General features: G+C 47.3%; 3 protein-coding genes across 4 annotated transcripts in view; 1 reads left to right on the top strand and 2 right to left on the bottom strand.

Moving 5' to 3' along the window:
• Nucleotides 1-23,256, bottom strand: part of LOC307208513 (uncharacterized protein) — a 90,493-nt gene that overhangs the window by 26,165 nt on the left and 41,072 nt on the right. The window lies entirely within an intron of this gene.
• LOC307208518 (uncharacterized protein) lies at nucleotides 2,111-10,887 on the bottom strand. Its single transcript, XM_079963173.1, has 4 exons — nucleotides 10,744-10,887; nucleotides 8,570-9,423; nucleotides 6,908-7,034; nucleotides 2,111-4,957 (listed from the first exon to the last, which is right to left on the bottom strand). The coding sequence occupies exons 2-4, from the start codon at nucleotides 9,305-9,307 to the stop codon at nucleotides 4,002-4,004; spliced, it is 1,821 nt and encodes a 606-aa protein (XP_079819299.1). The 5' UTR covers nucleotides 9,308-9,423; nucleotides 10,744-10,887; the 3' UTR covers nucleotides 2,111-4,001.
• Nucleotides 14,172-22,345, top strand: LOC307208641 (uncharacterized protein). 2 transcript variants are annotated; one of them, XM_079963466.1, is made up of 4 exons: nucleotides 14,172-14,342; nucleotides 14,733-14,864; nucleotides 17,827-17,961; nucleotides 19,506-22,345. In XM_079963466.1, exons 3-4 carry the CDS (start codon nucleotides 17,940-17,942, stop codon nucleotides 21,035-21,037), a joined length of 1,554 nt encoding a protein of 517 aa, XP_079819592.1. In that variant the 5' UTR covers nucleotides 14,172-14,342; nucleotides 14,733-14,864; nucleotides 17,827-17,939; the 3' UTR covers nucleotides 21,038-22,345. The 2 variants fall into 2 exon arrangements, with proteins under 2 accessions (XP_079819592.1, XP_079819591.1); XM_079963465.1 differs by lacking the exon at nucleotides 14,733-14,864.

Here is a 23,256-nt window from a genome sequence, read left to right as displayed (position 1 = left end):
TAAGAACAGCCCATAAGCTCCCTTCCCATGATGCAGCGAGTGTGTGAGGAACAGGAAGCAAAGGCTTCACTTCATCAGACAAGAGGCAGCGTGGTTTGGCCGAGTCTAGGAATCTACTCTTGGTTTTTTTTAATCCTGTATGATAGAGATAGGGATGCGGGTGGCGCTGTGGGTTAAACCACACAGCCTAATTCCACTGCCGAACAGCTCTTACTGTCAGGAAGTTCTTCCTAATGTTTAGGTGGAATCTTCTTTCTTATAGTTTGGAACCATTGCTCCGTGTCCGCTTCTCTGGAGCAGCAGAAAACAACCTTTCTCCCTCCTCTATGTGACATCCTTTTATATATTTGAACATGGCTATCATATCACCCCTTAACCTCCTCTTCTCCAGGCTAAACATGCCCAGCTCCCTTAGCCGTTCCTCATAAGGCATCGTTTCCAGGCCTTTGACCATTTTGGTTGCCCTCCTCTGGACACGTTCCAGTTTGTCAGTGTCCTTCTTGAACTGTGGTGCCCAGAACTGGACACGGTACTCCAGGTGAGGTCTGACCAGAGCAGAATACAGTGGCACTATTACTTCCCTTGATCTAGATGCTATACTCCTATTGATGCAGCCCAGAATTGCATTGGCTTTTTTAGCTGCCGCGTCACACTGTTGGCTCATGTCAAGTTTGTGGTCAACCAAGACTCCTAGATCCTTTTCACATGTACTGCTCTCAAGCCAGGTGTCACCCATCTTGTATTTGTGCCTCTCATTTTTTTTGCCCAAGTGCAATACTTTACATTTCTCCCTGTTAAAATTCATCTTGTTTGTTTTGGCCCAGTTCTCTAATCTGTCAAGGTCGTTTTGAAGTGTGAGCCTGTCCTCTGGGGTGTTAGCCACCCCTCCCAGTTTGGTGTCATCTGCAATTTTTTTGCTACTGGTGAGGGTCCAATTGCAACCGCGTGAAGGTTTGTGGGCACCAGGTTGGCGACCACAGTTTAAAAACCTCGGCCTTAGTCCATCTTCAGTACCATTTCCATTGTGTGTTTCTCCTTGCACACAGGGGCCAATGAATTGTAAAAGCAAGCTACAGTCAAGCAATGTAGTTGAGATCATAGAAATTTGGCACCTAGCTTATACGCTGAGTTTCTAACACTGGCAAGGAGCCTTTGGTGTGCCCGATGTCGCTGGACTACATCTCCCATCTGCCCCCAATGGCAGAGTATGATGGGAGTTGTAGTTCAGCAACATCTGGAGGGTAAACAGGTTTCCTGTGCCTGGCCTACAGCTCTCCTCAGTTGACTGTACGGAGAACATACTCCATTCCAGAAGCCTGTTTGGCTTCTGAAACATTTGACAACTGAAGCGCGGCTTCTGATTGGTTGCAGGAGCTTCCTGCACTCAAGCGGAAGCCGCGTTGGACATTTGGCTTCCGAAAAATGTTCAAAAAACTGAGCATTTACTTCCGGGTTTTCGGCGTTTGGGAGTCAAAATGTTCGAAAACAGAGCTGTTCAGGAACTGAGGTTTGACTGTATTTGCGTTTTATTCATTCAACAAAAGTTGTATACCACTTGACTGCAAATGAAACCCCTAAGCGGTTTACAAAGCAGATGAAATATGCATCAAAACTGCCCGTAGAAACCAATGTTAGTAACAAGTTTATATAAAAAGGTGACTGGAGCCAGGAGTTTAAAAAGTATACATTCTAAACTAGTACTCCAGATTAAAACGCACATCAATTTTACATGTCCAGGTAGGATTCCCTAAACACAAAAGATTTTAGCAGGCGCTGAAAAGGCACCTGCCGAATGTCAATGAGCAGGGAGTTCCGAAGTGCAAAAGCTGCCACACCAAAAGTGTAGAATGGGCATTATGGGTCTCCTAGCAACTCTCAGCCCCCCTTTTTTAAAAAAAACTACATTTCCCAGGATTCTTTGTAGGAAGTCATGACTGCTTGAAGAACTCCAGTACTGCTTGAAATGTATAGTACAGATTGGGCCTAAGTCCACTGCAAAGGATTTTTAGACCCTAAAGAGAGGAGAAGGGAAGGGAATGAACCCAAGGAACAGCTGGTTATGGGCATTTATTATGGAAGCCAGAGAACAGACGGACAACTGGAAAGGAACTTTCTGGATAAGCAGGACTTTATTTACTGACTAGCAGCCTCATACACAGGCAATCCTCTGGAATCCTAAGGGCTGTATCCAGTGAAGTCCTACTCAGAGTAGACCCACTGAAATTAATGGACCTAAGTTAGTCATGCCCATTCACTTCAATCGGTCTACTCTGAGTAGGACCAACACTGGATACAACCCTAAGTAACAACGACCACAACAAAATCACTGCAGTTTTTAAAATCAGTGGTTGAAATCAGTGTTGTTCTGAAGGGTCCAATCAGCCATCTTGATTCAAAATGGCGTCCAGCTGTATCCAAACAAGGAAGAAAACCTGTGTGTTGAACTCAGGGACAGTAACTGGAAATTAGGTCACAATTATCTTAAGAGGTGTCCAAAAATGCACATTAAACAGACAAACAAGATTCCAAAATATACAGTGGATGTTTTAATCCAGGAATGGGGAGCCTATGACCTTCTGGAAGTTGTTGGATTCCAGCTCCCATCAGGCCCTGCCAGCATGGCCAAGTGCCATCTATAAGATCCCCAGCTGCACCTGAAATCACCTTCTTGCGGCAAGTTCATACATGCATTGTTCACCCCTCATTAAGTGAATATGCCAAGGGATCACACAAAATCCACTTTTCCAGGGGAGGGGATCGCACACCACTGCCCATATGTTGGTTTTTTGCTTATTTCATGTGTTTTATTACATTTTTATACCCCACCTTGCAAGGATTTCCCCTTACCAACAACCTTGTGAGGGAGGCTAGGCTGAGATCTTAAGTGCTGCGAAGTGGTGTTGAACCAACTGGAAATGCCGACCCAAGCGCTATCAAATTCAATATATTTCTGACTGAACAAAGGGCAAGGAAGTCCAACTCAGTCATGTTTGACTTCAAATTGAGGAAACTTACAAAAAAACTAAGGAATTACCCGGTAGTATAAAGAAGTTTGAAAAGGAAAGCCAAAGAGGTCAAATCTCTGTCCCAAAGTGGGGCGGCACCAAAACCTCAATAACAGAAGCTCAGCTAGAATAAATTGGAAAGGTGCCACCGGATCCAAGAGGATGCCAGCGTGGTTAATGAGCAGAGTCAAGGAAGCTATTGAAGGCAAGAAGGCATCTTTCAGAAAACGTAAGTCTTGTCCAAATGTAGGAAACAAAATGGAACACAAACTTGCGGCAAAATAAATTCAAGCAGACTCTAAGGGATGCTGTGGGGGTGGGGGGAGAACACAAGGAGCACACTGCTTAAAATGTAAAGAACAACAATATACACAGGAAATGTAAATGAACAGCAGACTTTGAAAAGCTGGTACCAGGGGATCAAGTTAATCAATTCTGTTGAATTAAACTAAATTATTGCACGGGGTTGGACTGGATGACCCTCAGGGTCCCTTCCAATGCTACGAAATAGTTCTAACTGGATTTAGAATATATGTGCAATTAATTGTTCCTGTTTTGAATTTGATTGTGTTATCTTCCTTAGCAGGTTGTGGAAACCGCTATTCTGAATAATGCTTTTCATAGGGTAGGGGGTGAACTTATGGAACCAAGAGGGCTGTGACCCGAAAAAGTTTGGGAACCACTGCCCTAGCCCAAGGTCCCCTAAGGAAGCCTTATGGCTGAGTGGGGATTTGATCCCGGCGGTCGTATTCAATGCTAGTCCTACTCAGAGTAGACACACTGACGTTAACGGACATGACTGATGTAGGTTCTTTCGTTTCAATGGGTCCGCTCAGGCTGGGAGTGAATTGACTACAACCTCGGATATTCACAGTCTTAGCCGGATGCTCAAACCACGACACCAGAGTCCATTGTGCATAGAAGTCAGTCGTTGGGGCCTGTAGGTCTTTGGGGCCTACTGAACACTGGGGCCTACTGAACCCTCAAAACTGTTGCTCAGTTCAAAACATGGCTTCTGTTAAAAATCAGTTGCCGTGGGGGGACCTGTGGGATCTGCCCAGAATGAATCCGCTTATGCCTGTTCAGACTAGAGGCTCCCGTGAAACCTTTGCCACAGTCGGAGCATTCGTACGGTTTCTCTCCCGTGTGGATTCTCTGGTGTGTCACCAGCTTAGGCCTCCGGCTGAAGCCTTTCCCGCAAACCGAGCACAGGAACGGCTTCTCTCCGGTGTGGGCTCTCTCGTGGACGCGGAGGTGCGACCTCCGGCTGAAGCCTTTCCCGCACTCGGGGCACTTATGGGGCCTCTCTCCCGTGTGGGTTCTCCTGTGCAAGATAAGGTTCGACTGCTGGCTGAAGCTCTTCCCGCACTCTAAGCAGGTATAAGGCCTCTCCCCTGTGTGGGTCCGGTGGTGCTTAATAAGGTTTGCTCTCTGAGCGAAGCTCTTCCCACACTCCGAGCAGATGTAGGGCCTCTCGTCGCTGTGGGTCCTGCGGTGCCTGCTGAGGCTCGAGCAGTCGCTGAAGCTGGTCCCGCAGTCTGGGCATTTGTAGGGTTTCTCCCCCGTGTGTATTCTCTGATGACTGACAAGGTCGGCTTTCCGGCTGAACCTCTTCCCACAATCCGAGCACTCGTAAGGTTTCTCTTCCAAGTGCATTCTCCAATCTTCACCATGATCGCTTCTGCAAAGCTGCCCACACTCGGTGCAAGAGATCCGTCCCTCGCCTTTGAAGATTCTCTGGGGGTTGGTTGTTCCATTGAATTGTTTGCAACAGCCTTGAGGACAATGAACCGAGCTTTCATTCTCGGGTCCACTTCCCATGCAGCTCTCGGAGGCTTCCCAAAGATCAGGATGGGGGGAAATGTGATGGTCGCAGCTCCCTGACGACGTCCAATATGGCTGCACGTCTCCAGAAACTTCTGTATGGGTCTTCTCCTTCCTCAAATTACTTTCTAGAATACAAAGGGAGAGAATGCAGAAACTAAATGATTCCCTGAACAGTGGAAAAGGGATCCTCAAATCACATTTTAATAAAACAACAGGAGACCTGAATAAAGAAGATATCTTTGGATCCTCATGTAGAACTTTACTGAAATCCAAATCAAATACTAAGAACAATACACCCACACCCTGAAACAAAGATATATCTGTTTGAGAACGGGGATTATTTACCAGAGATATATATGCTGACATACATATAAATGCAAAGAATTAAAATGAGCAGAAAAGGTATATTATAGGTGTTATTCAACTAGATTCTATGCAGAGCAGAGCCACTGAAATTAACAGAACAAACTTAGTCATGTTCATTCATGTCAATGGGTCTATTCTGAGAAAGCTGAATCCTACCTATGGCCCAGATTCAATGCTCTCTTGTCCACCGATGTAACAGCAAGAATAACGGTTGCACAATATGACATCCAGTGAAACAGTTGTGCAACTAGAAGTATCAGCGGCTACGGCGATCAGTTTTGAAACCAGCTGTGAGAACCGTGGCCTTCTCTTGTGCAAGCACAAGTCGTAGACCACTGGGGGACCTTTAACTCAGTGTGATGTTGAATGCCACCCTTTGTTCTGCCAGAATTGCAGCTGCTCCATCCCATTCCCATTCCTCCCAGTGATCTATTTCATGGGTAGGCAAACTAAGGCCCAGGGGCCGGATTCGGCCCAATCACCTTCTAAATCCAGCCCATGGACGGTCTGGGAATCAGCGTGTTTTTACATGAGTAGAATGTGCCCTTTTATTTAAAATACATCTCTGGATTATTTGTGGGGCATAGGAATTCGTTAATTCTCCCCCCCCCCCCATATAGTCCGCCCAACCACAAGGTCTGAGGGACAGTGGACCAGCCCCCTGCTGAAAAAGTTTGCTGACCCCTGATCTATTTCATACGTAGCGAAGAATCCAGCTCCCATCAGCACCCACAGCCATGAGAATGTAACAAGAGCCCAGCTGCAGGATCCTGCCAATGGCCCACCTAGTCCAGCAGTTCTTACAGTGGCCAACCATGCCTGGGGGAAACCCGCAAGCCAGATCTAAGCCCAAGAGCTCTCTCCCACTGCCTCCCACTGCCTCCACCAGAGCATAGCCAGCAAAACCCACAGTCAGGGATGATAAGAGGTGCAGCCCCCTTGAGTCACAGAATCATAGAGTTCAAAGGGACCTTCCAGTGTGTCAGGCTGGGCGATATCCAGTTTTCAACATGACAATATATCACTGGCTAAACATCACGATATTCAGATATAGCACCATGTCTGGATTAAGGATTGAGCTGCTTTTCAGCTTTGTGAGATATCACCAGCTAAACATTGTTATATACAGTCGTATCTCAGCTCCTGAACGCCTTGGGAGTTGAACGTTCCGGCTCCTGAATGATCAAAAACCGGAAGTGATTGTTCCGGTTTTTTAACGTTCTTCCGGAAGCCGAAAGTCTGACGGGGCTTCCGCAGCTTCAGGTTGGCTGCAGGAGCTGCCTGCAGCCAATCAGAAGCTGCGCTTTGGAAGTCAAACGTTTCAGAAGTCAAATGGACTTCCAGAATGGGTTCTGTTCGACTTCCAAGGTACGACTGTACTGATATATCACAATGTCTGAAATGAGGGTGGTGACGGTTTTCCCCACATTGCGATTTTTGCATAGCACGCGCGCACACATGTATCATGATTCGCAATACATTGCCAGGTCAAAAACTATGAAACTGATAAGACAATATGGAATTCAAACCATTTTTTGGGCGATATTCGATAAAGTGCCCAGCCCTACAGCATGTGCAGAATTCGGCAAGCAGCAAAATTAGGGGGGACGGGACACATTCCTACCAGAACCGTATGCCAGATTCATCAAACGTCTTTTGATGAAGCCCCTAATTGGAAACTCTGACTCCAATAACAGAAAAGGTCTTACCCTGTATTGTAACATCCAAGTCCTCCTCTTGTTTGATCTCCTTCAGGGCTGGCGTGTGGCACAAGTCCAGGGGTTCCACTTCTGCTGTAGGAAGACAATCTGGCTTATCCCTGGATGACCTCATTACCTGAAACAGCATTTCATTGACATATATATATTTAGTTAAGGGAAAAGGCAAGTTAGGCAGGGGAACGTAACAGAGGAGCAGAGAAAGCAGGTAAGAGAAGTGTTTTTCTCCCTGTGTCTCGTACCACTAGCACTCATGGGCTTCCTCCTAGATCAGTGGTTCTCAAACTTTTTTCTCTGGGCCACACTTTTCAGAATAAAAATGTGCTCACACACCGCACATATATATATATATATATATATATATATATATATATAGCCTGGAGAAGAGGAGGTTAAGGGGTGATATGATAGCCATGTTCAAATATATAAAAGGATGTCACATAGAGGAGGGAGAAAGGTTGTTTTCTGCTGCTCCAGAGAAGCGGACACGGAGCAATGGTTCCAAACTACAAGAAAAAAGATTCCACCTAAACATTAGGAAGAACTTCCTGACAGTAAGAGCTGTTGGACAGTGGAATTTGCTGCCAAGGAGTGTGGTGGAGTCTCCTTCTTTGGAGGTCTTTAAGCAGAGGCTTGACAACCATATGTCAGGAGTGCTCTAATGGTGTTTCCTGCTTGGTGGGGGTTGGACTCGATGGCCCTTGTGGTCTCTTTCAACTCTATGATTCTATGATTCTATATATGAGAGAAGAGCCTGATGGATCAGACCAGAGACCCATTTAGCCCAGGATCCTGTTCTCATGGGGCCAACAAGCTGCCTCACAAGCAGGATCTGAGCACAAGAGCCCTTTGCTCTTCTGTTTCTCGCAACTGGTGTTCAGAAGCATTACTGCCTTCCACTGTGGCGGTCAAGCACAGCCATCACAGCTAATGGCCATTGAGAGCCCTCTCTTCAATGAATGCATCTAGTCCTCTTTTAAAGTCATCTAGGTTGGTGGCCATTGCTGCTTCTTGTGGCAGCGAGTTCCACAGTTTAACTCTTTCTTTTGTCTGTTCTGAATCTTCCAACATTCAGCCCATGAGTTTTGGCATTATGAGAGAGGTCAGGAAACTTTGCCGCTGAGCCCTGGCCCTTCCATCTTGATGAGTGATCTGAAGAAGAAGAAGAAGAAGAGGAGTTTGGATTTGATATCCCGCCTTTCACTCCCTTTAAGGAGTCTCAAAGCGGCTAACATTCTCCTTTCCCTTCCTCCCCCACAACAAACACGCTGTGAGGTGAGAGGGGCTGAGAGACTTCAGAGAAGTGTGACTGGCCCAAGGTCACCCAGCAGCTGCATGTGGAGGAGCGGGGAATCGAACCCATTTCACCAGATTACAAGTCCACCACTCTTAACCACTACACCACACTGGCTAATCCTGCACAGAGAAGGACAAATCCATTACTCAGTGTTCTTGAGCCCCCAAAGTGGCTTACAGTTAAATAATCCCCAGACTACAACTCCCATCATCCAATGCCTATTGGTCACAATGGCTGCAGCTGATGGGAGTTGAAGTCTGGCAAAGATCTGGAAGGTCACCACGGTTTCCCATCCCTGGAATAAACAAATTAAAGCAAGGCTGAACGAGGACCACTCAGCTATCAAACCCAGCTACCTCCTTCTTTTCTTCCTCCTCATCATGCCGCTGCCTCATCAGGAAATCTTCCACCAAGGCCACCGCCTGGGAGCAAGTCTCTGGGTCCCAGGCCCTGATCCTGCTCTGGATTTCTTTCGGGAGTAGGGCCAGGAACTGCTCCAAGACCACCAGCTCTACAATCTCCTCCTTGGTGCGCCTTTCAGGCTTTAACCACCGGTGGCAAAGTTCGCGGAGCCTCCGGCACACGTCCCGCGGCCCCTCCGCTTCGCGGCAGGAGAAATGTCTGAAGCGCAGCCGCAGAGTATCATCTGCGACCGTCTCGCCCTCTGGAACCTCTTCCTTCACTGTTCCACCGCCTGCCCCATCTTGGGGCAGCAGGGTTTTGTGCGACTCCTCCGAGCAGAGGCCTGGCGGGAGTTTGGTGGCCCTTTGTCCTCCAGCTGCCTCCCTAACGCAATTGTCCTGCGGGGTGGGCCGTGGCGGCTGAGAGCGGCCCCCGTCCAAATGAGGGGACTCAAGCGCCTTCACAAAGCCCTGAAGTTGAGCTTCCCAGCTCCGCTGCACCTCTTCGTTGCCTTCCCGGTTGGCCTGTGGTGGAACGGTTCTTTCCCAGAATCCTCTAGTGCCCCCTTCCTGGATCTCAAGAACCAGATTCTGCTCCGTCTCTGGGTCCGGCTCCTCAACCTTAATTGTCGTCCAGGGGACAGATTTTAACTTTACACCCAGTGTCGATACATCGCCCCGCTCTACTGCCATTTTCCACTGCCGCCTGACCTGCAGTGGTCAGTTGTTTTCAGAGAAGTCCACAGGTAGAGAAGGTGGCTTATACAGCCAGAATTTAGGAATCTGGGTTAAGGAAAGGAGGCTTCTCCCTAATGGAAGGGAAAGACAACAAAGATACAGTAGTCAAAACCCACAGCCTCGGGCCCCATCTGAACTTAAGGCAGTATAGGAAGAATTTTGGGAAGTGGTTTGTTAATGGCGCTAAGTATTGTTATGAGAAACGCTGTCATGGATCTACAATTCCCGGAATGGCTTAACAATCAATCCCTCTTCCCAAAGAATGCTTGACAATGGCGGGAGAACATGGCTAGGAGACATCAATGGTCTTATCCTCTATTAATTTACCTGGTCCTTTTTTAAAGGTATCTGTATGTCAGTGGGCATCATTACACCTTATAAGGAAGGTTTTCTCTTTTCTCATTGCTACAAGTCAATTCAGGATCACTTTTAAAAGCTGGGGAAGCCAGCAATTGCAGGGCAAGCTACACTGCCTGGCATTACTTTTTCTACACAGCTGTGAAAAGTGCTGGAGCCCCACAAGCTGCACCTGCTGAACTTCTTCCTTCTACACAACCATTAATGGTGCAGGAGCCCTGAACGCTACACTTGCTGAACTTCTAAGCAGCTATGACTGGGTGTTATCAGCATAGTGATGGCATTTTGCTCCAGAATACTGCTGTAAAGTTGACTTCCATTTTAACATATCACTTTATTTTACAATGTATATTTTAAACTGCTAATTTATTGATAGTTTGTTTATTTTTTTTTAAGATCAACTTGTTTTTAAATCTGACTTTTATTGAAATTTTTTAATGTCTATTTTATTTTAAGCAAAGTGCTTGGCAGTTTTTAAGATTTAAGCCGCTTACAAATCTCATTAAAATAAATTAATGTTGCAGGAGCCCTGACAGCTGCACCAGCTGAACGGCTGTCTTCTCTGCAACTATGATCAGTTTTATCAGAACAGTGATGGTATTTTGCAAAGCCGACTTGTATCTTAGCATATAACTTTATTTTACCATGCTGATTTATTTATATACTGCATTTAAAAAGACCAACCTTTTTTAAAAAGCAAAGCAAAACTGACTTTTACCAGTACTTTTTAAATGTACGTTTTATTTTAAGTGAGGTGCTTGGGGATTTATTTATTTTTTAAAAAAAGAGATTTAAGGAGTTCACAAATCCCAATAAAAAATGATAAAAAATGTTAAAGGTGCACCTGGCAGCTGCACCTGTTGAACAACCATTAAAGGTTCCCCTGCAACAGCCATTCCAGGTGCAGGATCTCCTGCCCTCTTTCCGCACCTGGGCACCCTAGTATCCTATGGGGCGCGGGGGGGGGGGGCTTTGAGACCTTTCCCTTCCCCACGGAAGGGGGTCGCGGCGAAGGACTGAACCCGAAGAAGCACCTGCTTGCAGAAGACCAGCCCGGAGCCGCCTCCCTCCTCCGCTCCTCTGAACCCGCCGGGAAGAGGCTCCCGGAGTCCGCCAAAGCCCGCCTCCCCACGGTGGGCGGGCCAGGAAGTCCCCGCGCCGCCGCCGCCGCCTCCTTCTCCTCCCCGGCACGTGCGGGTGGAGGACCCGGGGGCGGGAGGACTGTCCGCTCTAGCACTCCGAACTCGCTGCGCTTAACCCTGAGAGAGCCGCTCCGAAGCAGGGCGGAGCTGCCTTCTGCCTTCCCTCTGAGTGTTCGTGTGCTTGTGCCTGAGAAAGAGTGTGTGTTGTGGTGTTTGTGTGCTGTGCTGTGCTGTGCAGCAGGAGGAAGAGAGCTTGTTGGTTTCATGATATTATTTTTTTTAAAAGAATATTTATTAAGATTTTACAAAGTCATAAATACAAAAATACATAGTAAAACAAAAAAAGAAAAAACTCTCAGACAAAAATAGAAAATACAGAAAACAAGAAAAATAGAAAAAAGAAAGTTAAAACAAATCCATTTTTTATAACTTTAAACTCACTAGCTTGTTTCTTTGACCTCCTCACACCTCCCCTTTTTGTATTCCCATTAATATAATCAAATCAGCAAATCCTTACCCTCTTTCATTTATCTTAACTCTATATCTTAACATATTATAACTCTATGTTTTCACCCATTATCAATTCATTTTTGCATACGCTTTTTAACTTTGTTGCTAATGCCACTTATTTTCAATCCAACATCATTTTAACATTCATTAATTTTACAGTGTTTCTGCAGGTAGTCTTTAAATTTCTTCCAATCTTCTTCCGCCAACTCTTCTCCCAGGTCTCGGATTCTGCCAGTCATTTCCGCTAATTCCATATAGTCCATCACCTTCATCTGCCACTCTTCCAGGGTGGGTAGATCTTGTGTCTTCCAATACTTTGCAATAAGTATTCTTGCTGCCATTGTTGCATACATAAAGAAAGTTCTATCCTTTTTTGGCACCAATTGGCCGACCATGCCCAGGAGAAAGGCCTCTGGTTTCTTCAAGAAGGTATACTTAAATACCTTTTTCATTTCATTATAAATCATCTCCCAGAAAGCCTTAATCTTTGGGCACGTCCACCAAAGGTGAAAGAATGTACCTTCATTCTCTTTACATTTCCAACATTTGTTCTCAGGCAAATGATATATTTTTGCAAGCTTGACTGGGGTCATGTACCACCTGTAGATCATTTTCATAATATTCTCTATTAAGGCATTGCATGCCGTGAATTTCATACCGGTGGTCCACAACTGTTCCCAGTCAGCAAACATAATATTATGACCAATATCTTGTGCCCATTTAATCATAGCTGATTTAACTGTTTCATCCTGGTTTCATGATAAAGCTCAACCTGCACGGAAATGAAGAAAGCTCTCCGTTGCTGCTGCTGCTGCTGTATTATTATTATTATTATTAATTATCAGGCAAAAACGTTTCCTCTTAAGGAGGCCTTTGATCTGATTGACATCCTATACCCTTTTAAAATGTGGGGTTTTTTGGGGGGGTGTTATTAGGTTATTGTTTTTATTTTGCTTATATATACGTACAGTGGTACCTCGGATTACATACGCTTCAGGTTACAGACTCCGCTAACCCAGAAATAGTACCTCGGGTTAAGAACTTTGCTTCAGGATGAGAACAGAAATTGCGTAGCCGCCGCACGGCAACAGCAGGAGGCCCCATTAGCTAAAGTGGTGCTTCAGGTTAAGAACAGTTTCAGTTTAAGAATGGACCTCCGGAACGCATTAAGTACTTAACCCGAGGTACCACTGTGTTGTGGTTTTTATGTTGATCTTTTCTGTGAACTGCCCTGAGACCTCCGGGTATAGGGCGGAATATAAATTAGATAAATATCATCATCACCACAATCATCATCATCCTTCAGAGGAGCCTTCACCTGGATCAGGCCAGTGGCCCATCTCGTCCAACTTGCTGTGCTCACAGTGGCCATACCAGATGCGTTTTCTGCAGACCATAGAATAATAGACTTGGAAGAGACCCCAAGGGTTATCTAATCCAACCCCCTGCAATGCATCCATGACGGTTGGCCATCCAACCTCTGCTTAAAAACCTCCAAAGAAGGAGAGGCCACAAACTCCCAAGGGAGCCCCTTCCACTGTCAAGCAGCTTTCACATTCAGAAAGTTCTTCCTGGTGTTTAGTCGGAATCTCCTTTCTTGTAACCTGAAGCTATTGGTTCGGCTCTCACCCTGTGAAGCAGGAGAAAACTTTCTGACAGCGGAATGGACTCCCTCAGAAGGTGACGGACTGAAATTTTTAAACAGAGGGTCATCGGTCAGGGATGCATTAGTTGTGATTCCTGCACTATTTTTTTTTTTTGGGTGGGGGGTTCAACTAGATGACCTCTGGGGATCCCTTCCAAGTCTGTTGTTGTTTAGTCATTTAGTTGCGTCCGACTCTTCGTGACCCCATGGACCAGAGCATGCCAGGCACTCCTGTCTTCCACTGCCTCCCGCAGTTTGGTCAAACTCATGCTGGTAGCTTCGAGAACACTGTCCAACCATCCCGTCCTCTGTTGTCCCCTTCTCCTTCGGCCCTCCATCTTTCCCAACATCAGGGACTTTTCCAGGGAGTCTTCTCTTCTCATGGGGAGGCCAAAGTCTTGGAGCCTCAGCTTCAGGATCTGTCCTTCCAGTGAGCACTCAGGGCTGATTTCCTTAAGAATGGAAAGGTTTGATCTTCTTGCAGTCCATGGGACTCTCAAGAGTCTCCTCCAGCACCATAATTCAAAAGCATCCAAATGAATCCATAATTCAAAAGCATAATTCAAAGGCGCTCAGCCTTCTTTATGGTCCAGCTCTCACTTCCATACATCACTACTGGGAAAACCATAGCTTTGACTATACGGACCTTTGTTGGCAAGGTGATGTCTCTGCTTTTTAAGATGCTGTCTAGGTTTGTCTTCCAAGTCTACAATTCTACCATTCTGTAAGGCAGCTTTTGATTTTCCTCACTCGGAGAATAAAAAGCAAAGAGTCCCTCTAACGGGGGTGGTGGGGGTGGTGGAAAACATTGCACACCCTGGCCTGTGAAACAACCTTCCGAGGTCACTACAGGCTCCCCCGGAAGGTTGTGGCCTCTTCTCCCTTGAAGGCTTTTAAGCAGAGGTTGGATGGCCCTCTGTCAGGGATGCTTTCTCTGAGATTCCTGCATTGGGGGGGGGGGGGGGGAGTTGGTCTAGATCAGTGTTTCCCAAGCTTGGGTCTCCGGTTGTTTTCGGACTACAACTCCCACCATCCCTAGCTAGCAGCAGCAATGGTCAGGGATGATGGGAATTGTAGTACAGAAACAGTTGGGAGACCCAAGCTTGGGAAACGCTGGTCTAGATGACTCTAGGGTTCCCTTCCAACTTTACGATTTTATACCTCGTGCGGCCGCCAGGGGGCCCCGGAGGTTGCGCTGGGAAAGACAGGAAAGGGGATCCCGTCCAGCCTTAAATGATCGGCTCTGCAAGGGGCTGCCTGGGCTTCCCATGCATTTTATTTTGCACGGCTTGCGGGGCGCGGCTGTCTCCGTGGGGGAGCCTTGCTGCAGCCCCTGGTAAGTTTCACAACTGAAGGGTGTGCATTTTGGGGTGCGGGTGGGTGTGTATCTGAGATCGGGTTTGCAAAAAGAAGGGGGAGGATGCCAGAGGTAAGATCCGAGGCCCTGAAATTGGATACAAGAAGCTTTATGTCCTTGTTGCCATTTTTAATCTCCACGGGTCTGTGGAGCGAAGGAACTCACAAGCAAACTGATCTGCGGGGGCCTTGATATTAATTTTAATTTTTACCTGCTCAGGGCTACGTTCCTAAGGAATAGAGGTGCAGAGACAGGACTGCAGTCCAGCCCTTTTCTTTTGAATAAATGTCAATCCACTCGAGATATTTCTCTTTTTTAAAGCCAATTCACTTCAGATTTATTGCATTTTTATATTTTTTTTATTGCCAGAGGCAGATGTTCAATAGGGTGAAAAAGAAATCAAGAAACCAGGCTGTATGGAACGGTCTGGGGTCTGCTGCATTTGGGAACAAAGGCCATCAGAAAAGACAAAGGCATGAAAAAGGCTGTCAGAGAGATTCCGTGAGAAAACATTTCTCATATATTGCCTCTAATGTCTTCTGCACCTGGGGGAGAGATCCGATCTGAGTTTTTGGATCCAGACCTTTATAAATAAATATAAATAGTTATGTCATCCAGGCACATTTCTTTCTTACAGGGATGGGGGGGGTGACCCCTGGCCCCTCCAGAGGTTGTGGGGCTCCCAACTCCCATCAGCCCCCAGGCTGTGCAGCCTAGTGGTCAGGGGGAGATGGGAGTTGTAGTTCAACAGCATCTGGCGGGTGCTAGATTGTCAGTTTTTCTGGACTGGAGTCGTCAGGCGCCCAAAGTGTTGTTTCTGTTGTTGTTATGGTTATAATTACATGCCTAGTTACCTCATTTCCTCTCCTCGGTTTTTGATCAGTATATTAAAGCCCTGTGTATGTCGTGGATTAAAACGGGCCTGGCTAAGCACTACCTGGTGTTGGACTTCAACTCCCATCAGCCCCTGCAGCCAGTTTGGCCAACAGCAGGGGCTGATGGGAGTTGGAGTCCAGCACCGCCTGGAGGGCCACACAGACTCCCTCATCCATGGTCCAGGAGCAACACTTCCGCTTTGGGTTTAAGAGGGCCCAGGGCTTCCAGTTTCACGAATGGGAAGGAGACTGCTGAGTCTTAATCAGCAAAACCAGTTGCATATTATTATTATTATTATTATTATTATTATTATTATTATTAATGCAATTTGTATACTGCCCTCCATCCGCAGACATCAGGGCAGTTCACAGCATAGCAGCGGCGTAGCGTGGGTTGTCAGCACCCGGGACAAGGCAAGTAATTTGCGCCCCTAACCCCTAACCTGCCGCCGCTGCCAGCTTCTTCTTGCTGCTGCCTGGCCTGCTGCCATGGGGCTCTGCTACAGCCTGCGCCCGAGGCTCTTTGGCGACTCCGGAGGCGGCGAGCGCCCCCCCCCCCCAGATGTTGCGCCCGGTGCGGCCGGCCCCCCCTGCACCCCCCACGCCACGCCACTGCAGCATAGAGGCCTGTAGTAGGAATGCCAGCCCTGTAGCCTGACTCCCGAGTCCTGCCTGGTTCATGTCTTTTTGCTCCTACATGGAGTTTAGGGGCAGAGCAACTGCTTCCATCATCATCATCATCATCATTTGTTTATTTTGCTTTCAGATCAAAGTTTTACAGTCACATATCCAATATACAACATAAAAACAAGATTCCAAAGAATCTCCCAGACTTTTCTCCTCCTCTTTGTGGGTCCTATTGTTAGCCATTTCCTCCTGCATCTTTCACGATAATCCAAATCTTTTACATCTCCGTGTTTCCAAAATTCACCATTAAACTACAAGTGTTATTCCAGGCCTACAAACAGTTCCAACAGTTTACAATGGTTTTTAAGAGAAATTATAAATTTTCCCCATCCCTTATTATTCTTCCTGATTTCTGATTCTTCCGGTCATTTTTGCCAATTTGGCATAATCCACCAACTTAATCTGCCAATCCCTGGCATCTCCCATTAAATCAGGGACAGAGTACCTGTGACGCTCCAGAAGTTGCTGGACTCCAAGTCCCATCAGCCACTGTAGCCAACAGTGAGGGATGATGGGAGTTGTAGTCTAATATAATGGCAGATTCCAAAGTGCAGCGTCCCTTCATGGCCGTAGCCACTCCCCCTTACAGCCACTCTCCTCCTAAGATGATACGACCTTCATATACAGTAATCGTTTAATTATGTGAACTGCCCTGATATCTATGGGTATAGGGCAGTATACAAATTTTAATTTTAATAATAATAATGCCATAATAATTAGGAATGCACTGTGACAGTTGGTGCAGCTCCCTGTGTTTTGCCTTTTGGCTAGATCTGCTATTTTACCTGTGCACATACCTGGGCAGATTATTGGGAGTGCTCCCATATAGAATCATAAAAAGTAGCGTTGAATGGACTCCCCCATGGTCATCTAGACCAACCCCCTACAGAGCAGGGATCTCAAGTATCTGTGGCAGATGGCACTCCAACCTCTGCTTTAAAAAGAACCTCTGAGGAAGGAGAGTCCGCCAGTGTAGTGTAGTGGTTAAGAGCGGTAGTCTCGTAATCTGGTGAACCATGTTCGATTCCCCGCTCCTCCACCTGCAGCTGCTGGGTGACCTTGGGCCAATCACACTTCTTTGAAGTCTCTCAGCCCTGCTCACCTCACAGAGTGTTTGTTGTCGGGGAGGAAGGGAAAGAAGAATGTTAGCCGCTTTGAGACTCCTGAAGGGGAGTGAAAGGCGGGATATCAAATCCAAACTCTTCTTCTTCTTCTTCTTCTTTCGGAGTGACTTAAATTGTGTGTTCTGTGAAGTTCCATTGTACATAAAAGAACTTGTAGCTTCTCTCGAACCCCAAGCTCCTTGTGTTTTCAGTCTTTGGAGCAGGCAGGGGCTAAAAGTTGCATTCTGGGGTCTCCCTTTGACGTTTTGTTATATAGGGGCAGCCACCATAAGGTCACTAACGGGCTGCCCTGGTCAGTTGACGTGTTCTATGGCTTTCTAGATATTGCCATTTCTGGTGTCAGAGTTGTTGTGCCCTTGTCCTCTTCTTTTGTGTTGGGACTGGCCTTCTTGTTTTAAAAGGTAAAGGGACCCCTGACTGTTAGGTCCAGTCGTGGACGACTCTGGGGTTGTGGCGCTCATCTCGCTTTACTGGCCGAGGGAGCCAGTGTACAGCTTCCGGGTCATGTGGCCAGCATGACTAAGCCGCTTCTGGCGAACCAGAGCAGCGCACGGAAACGCCCTTTACCTTCCTGCCAGAGCGGTACCTATTTATCTACTTGCACTTTGAGGTGCTTTCGAACTGCTAGGTTGGCAGGAGCAGGGACCGAGCAACAGGAGCTCACCCCACCGCGGGGATTCGAACCGCCAACCTTCTGATCGGCAAGCCCTAGGCTCTGTGGTTTAACCCACAGCGCCACCATCTTCTTTCTTTTTTTTGTCCTCTTCTTTCGTGTAGGGACTGGCCTTCCTGTTTTACGTAGAGGCAAATGACAACATACGCCGGCTTCGCTGGAATGTCTGTGAAGCAAGATTCTCAGCCTATTTCTCTTTTCCCAAAGACACTATAAGATGGCGCTGGACTCCAAAACAGGTAAGACTCTGGCTGTGACAAGGATGGGGGATCTTTTTCACTCGAGGGCCACATTCCCTTTCAGGGGCCACATCCCAGTGGTGGGTGAAGCATATAATACCATTAAAACTGCCCCCCCCCCTGCATCTGAGCTGAAGAGGGAATATCTGAATGGCACCGGTGAACTAATAATTCACCGTTGACTGAAACAAGGATGCAAAGCCTGCATGGTCCTCCAGATATTTTGGTTGCACTACAACTCCCATCATTCCTCTCTGCTTGGCTATGTTGGCTGGAGCCAATGGGAGTTGTAGTCTAGCAATTTGTGGAGGGCCACAGGTTCCTTCTCACTCCTACTGGAATGGGAAACAATTCAAGCTTTGGAATGCAACTTAGTAATAGTCGTCTTTCTTCTTGGGCGATCACTCTTAGCCAAGCAAGATTGTTTTCCATGAACACGGTCTTAACAGTGTGTCCATAAGTGACTGTGGAGGCTAATTCTGGATCCACACGTCCTTCCACAGTGGGGACATAGGTTTCCGGGCGAGAGTTGATCATGGTGAGGGTTTGCCAAGCGTGCCTTCCTCTTAGCACGTTTCTCCCTTGCGTCCTGAGTTCAAGTGTCTTCAAAGCCCATGACACCTTTGGTAAGGGCTGTTCTCCAATTGGAGTGCTCACAGGCCAATGTTTCCCAGTTGTCGGTGTTTATACTACATTTTTTTAGATTTGCCTTGAGAGAGTTTTTAACTGCTTTTGTTGACTGCTAGCATTGCGCTTCCATTTTAAAGTTTGGAATATAGTTGCTTTGGAAGACAATAATCCAAACATGACAAGTCCAACAAAGTTGTTGTTTTTGTATATAAAACACACAGTAGTCGTTTTTGGAAATAAAGCAAACAAAAAAACTAAAAGCAATAAAGCAAACAAAAAAACAAAAGGTAAAGGGACCCATTAGGTCCTGTCGTGGTTGACTCTGGGGTTGCCGCGCTCATCTCGCTTTATTGGGCGAGGGAGCCGGCGTACAGCTTCCAGGTCATGTGGCCAGCATGACTAAGCCGCTTCTGGCAAACCAGAGCAGCACACGGAAACGCCGTTTACCTTCCCGCTGGAGCGGTACCTATTTATCTACTTGCACTTTGACGTGCTTTCGAACTGCTAGGTTGGCAGGAGCAGGGACCGAGCAACGGGAGCTCACCCCGTCGCGGGGATTCGAATCGCCGACCTTCTGATACGGCAAGTCCTAGGCTCTGTGATTTAGACCACAGCGCCACCCACGTCCCTATCACTACTAGTACTACTGTTAATAAAATTTGTATACTGCCCTATACCTGTAGATCTCAGTTAACCTATGGAACTCTCTGTCACAGGAGGCAGGAATGGCCACCAATCTGGGTGGCTTTGAGAGGATTAGACAAATTGCTATTGTACTCATGTCCTGCTTGAGGACTTGGCCAGTGTGAGAATAGGAGGCTGGACTAGACCGGCCACAGACCTGATCCAGCCAATAGGCTGTTACCTTGTTAAGAAGAAGAGATTCATTTTTTAAAAAAATCTTGTTGTCGTAGGTTGTGCTTCCATGACTGAGAGTGAGGAGATTTCTTTGCACTTCGAGCTCTCCGAACCCGGAGCCTCACCTGACAGAGCCAAAGAGAGCATTTCCACGTCTCATGTTCCGGAAGAAGCATCTGTAGATCTCGCAGGTAACCCCATGGATCAGAGGAGGAGTGTATCCCAAGAGGGACTCTCAGCGGATGTCGGTGAATTGGAAAACGTGCAGGCGCTTGGGAAGGCTGGCAGACGCAAGCTGCGCCTCGGGGAAAGTGCAGAGCCTGCCTCCCATCGCCTTAGACGTCAAAGAATCTACAAGCCAGAGAAAACCCGCAAATGCACGCACTGCGGGAAGCACTTTGGCTGGAGGGCGAACCTTTTGGGAGAGAAAACCCAGGCGAGGGCGACATGCTCAAGCTGCGGAGAGCTGGTGAGTCAGAGCACGCAGCTCCCAGTAACCAGGAAAATGCGCAAGAGGGAGAAAGCGCATCAATGCACCGCCTGCAAGCAGGTCTTTGCGGGGAGCTCAGAACTGGCCGTGCATAAGAAAGTCCACCAAGCAGAAAAGCCGTACAAGTGCCTGGATTGCGAGAAGCGCTTTTGCTCCAAGGCAAACATGCTCCGGCACCACCAGATCCATACCGGACAGAAACCGTATCAGTGCTTAGTTTGCGGGAACACCTTCCGGCAGCAGGAGCAGCTCGTTGCGCACGAGAGAACGCACACGGGCGAGACACCCTTCCACTGCGTGGTGTGCGGGAAAGACTTCAACAGGAAGTCAGTCTTCCTGACACATCAGAGAATCCACACGGGCGAGAGGCCGTACAAATGCTCCTTCTGCAACAAGCGGTTCATCCGCAGGGCCTACCACGCCATTCACGAGAGAATCCACGCCCGGGAGAAGCGCTACAAGTGCTCCGAATGCGGGCAGAGCTTTAACTGGAATTCGGAGTTCATTGAGCACTTGAGGACCCACACCGGAGGGAAGCCCTACAAGTGCCTGGGCTGCGAGAAGCGTTTTGGCTGGCACTCGGACCTTATCAGACACCAGAGAATCCACACGGGCGAACGGCCCTACAAGTGCGCCCACTGCCGGAGGGGCTTCGTCCAGAGGGCGCAGCTCCTCTTGCATGAGAGGACCCACACCGGCGAGAGGCCCTACAAGTGCTCCTACTGTGGGAAAAGCTTCAGCCGCAGCTCTGTCCTCATCAGGCACCTCCTGCTTCACACCGGGGAGAAGCCGTACAACTGCCTGGACTGCGGAAAGAGCTTCTGCGAGAGGGCCCAGCTGGTTTCCCACGAGGTGACGCACGCCGAGGAGAAGCCCTACAAGTGCGCCGACTGCGGGAAAAGCTTCAGCTGGAAGTCGGCCTTCACTCGGCACCGGAGGATCCACACGGGAGAGAAACCCCACAAATGCCCCGATTGCGGGAAGAGCTTCATTCGAACCACCCACCTTGCCACCCACTTAAGAACCCACGGGCGGGAGGCAGACAGCGATGCTTTAATCGGGGAGAACATTTTAAATGAAGGTGGCGGCTTAATGTAGAATGAAGAATCCCTGCGAGGAGCAGTGGCTGAGACACGAGGGCAAATAGGGGGATGTCCCGCCAACCTCCCAACTACCCGACTTCCAGTCCAGGGGGTGGCAGCACCGTCTGTCAGCTTCCTCTTTATAGTCTCCATGTTTCCCTGGAAGAATTCGGCAGGGAAGATGGCAGGACAGAACTAGAATTAGTCAGCTCTGCCTGACATTGGCTCTCTGGCGCCACCTACTGTCAGGCTTCCACCAGGCTCAACAGTCACCATCCACGACTGCATACAGACGGGTAGCCATCTCAACGTTCGAAGCTTTGGGCTGGCATAGCAGAGTGCGACCCAAAAGCCCTCTGAACGAATCGTACCTCAGCCGCGAGTTCGCTAGTTGGCCTTGGCCAAGCGCCCAGTTTTAAGAGCCTCGACGTCCCCATCTAAACACTCGTGTGAAGAATACTGGGAACTGTAGTTTGTTAAGGGTGATGAAAGACATTGGGAGACACACACACACACCCCGGCCGCCTATTTCCCTCACAGCGCTTACAATTCCCAGACCGATTTTCCGTCCTTCTTCCCAGGGAGTTGTAGCTTTCTGAGGGAGAATAGAGGGGATCTCCCAATACTCTTTACAGTTCCTGGGGTTCTTCACGAGAAGCCATGGCTGTTTAAAGTGGTACAATGCTGCTTTAAATGTATTGTGCAGGTGGGGCTGGCCTGAGAGAATTAATATCAGCGGTATGCATTTTGTATGGCGAGAGAGAATGAACCAGGGTTGGGGGGCAGAGAAGTATGGGGTGGCATGGCAAAAATTCATCGAAGCCCAACAAGGAAACTTCGCACGAATCTTCAGGCCCAGAAGAGGAGCCGTCGATGCTGTTGCAGCAGACGGAGATTCACATCTAGTTCCCAAGATTTGGTCTTATGAGGCAAAGGCGCTAGTCTTCAACATAAGAATGTGATGTATATGTCTCACTGTTATTATTTTAAAACAAAAAAAATTCCTTCCAGTAGCACCTTAAAGACCAACTAAGTTAGTTCTTGGTATGAGCTTTCGTGTGCATGCACACTTCTTCAGATACCACTTCTGAAGAAGTGTGCATGCACACGAAAGCTCATACCAAGAACTAACTTAGTTGGTCTTTAAGGTGCTACTGGAAGGAATTTTTTTTGTTTTGACTATGGCAGACCAACACGGCTACCTATCTGTAACTGTTATTATTTTGTTGGTTATTTCTTCCGTTTCCTTGTGTCCAATGCAGTCTTTACTTCTCTTGAGCTCATCTCTTACATTGCTTGATAAAGCTAGTTGGTTTACCTCCAAGTCCTTTCCTTTCTCACTCTGCCCCATTAACGGGGCTGGGATACAAAGAACATGCAGGTTTTATGCTGAGTGTAAATGTCACAGACATGTGCTTGGAGTGTATCTGACACACAGACAACTTTCTTCTTAGGATCAGGACCAAGGAAAATCTGCTGGTATATTTTATTAGTTGAACTCAGATTTGCACAGCACTGATTGGCCAGTACTTGTGTCAGTCCTGAATTTTCAGAGTTGGGCTGTTGCACAGTATTGACTGTCACTCATGAAACCACGAACTCTCCCTTACTGGAACAGACTAAAAATCAGTTAATCTGGGATTATTATTATTATTATTCAATCAAAACATTTCCAGTCAACTGATCTAACCATCGGATGAACTTAATGTTGCAGCCCTAACTGAAACACACACAAACATTAAACAAAACAGATTATGTATTACAGTGTTCTTAAACCAAGGCGTGCTTTCCCATAGCAGCGGGGGACTCAATTTACAAATGGAACACACTCAACAGGATGTGAAACATGTTCTTATTCCAAGGCAAAGTTCACAAACCAAAACACCTACTTCCGGGTTTGCTGCATTCTTCATCCAAGTTGTTCATAAACTAAACTCTTCTTAAACCAAGGTACCACTGTATAAAAGTGTTTTAAAACAATCAAAAACAAAAGCGATCTCAGCAGCAAGGCAAGTGGATTACAGAAATGGAGAGCATGTAACACAGGCAGGAATTCAACAGGTGCTGCAGCGATGGGTGTAAGCTTGCCTTTTGAATTTCTCCATACTGTGGTGCATCTGTTAGGAGACAGCTAGGGATATTAATACTACCTGCCAGGTTTCAATATAAACTTCCTTGACTGTGGAGAATCAGAACAAGAGATGTGGTAAAGCTTGACGTATCCGAAATGAGAGC

This window comes from Podarcis cretensis, assembly GCF_951804945.1.
Source record: "Podarcis cretensis genome assembly, chromosome: 2".
Classification (NCBI taxonomy): domain Eukaryota; kingdom Metazoa; phylum Chordata; class Lepidosauria; order Squamata; family Lacertidae; genus Podarcis; species Podarcis cretensis.
The sequence above is the reverse complement of the archived record's forward strand: the minus strand, read 5'-3'. Positions and strand labels throughout refer to the sequence as shown.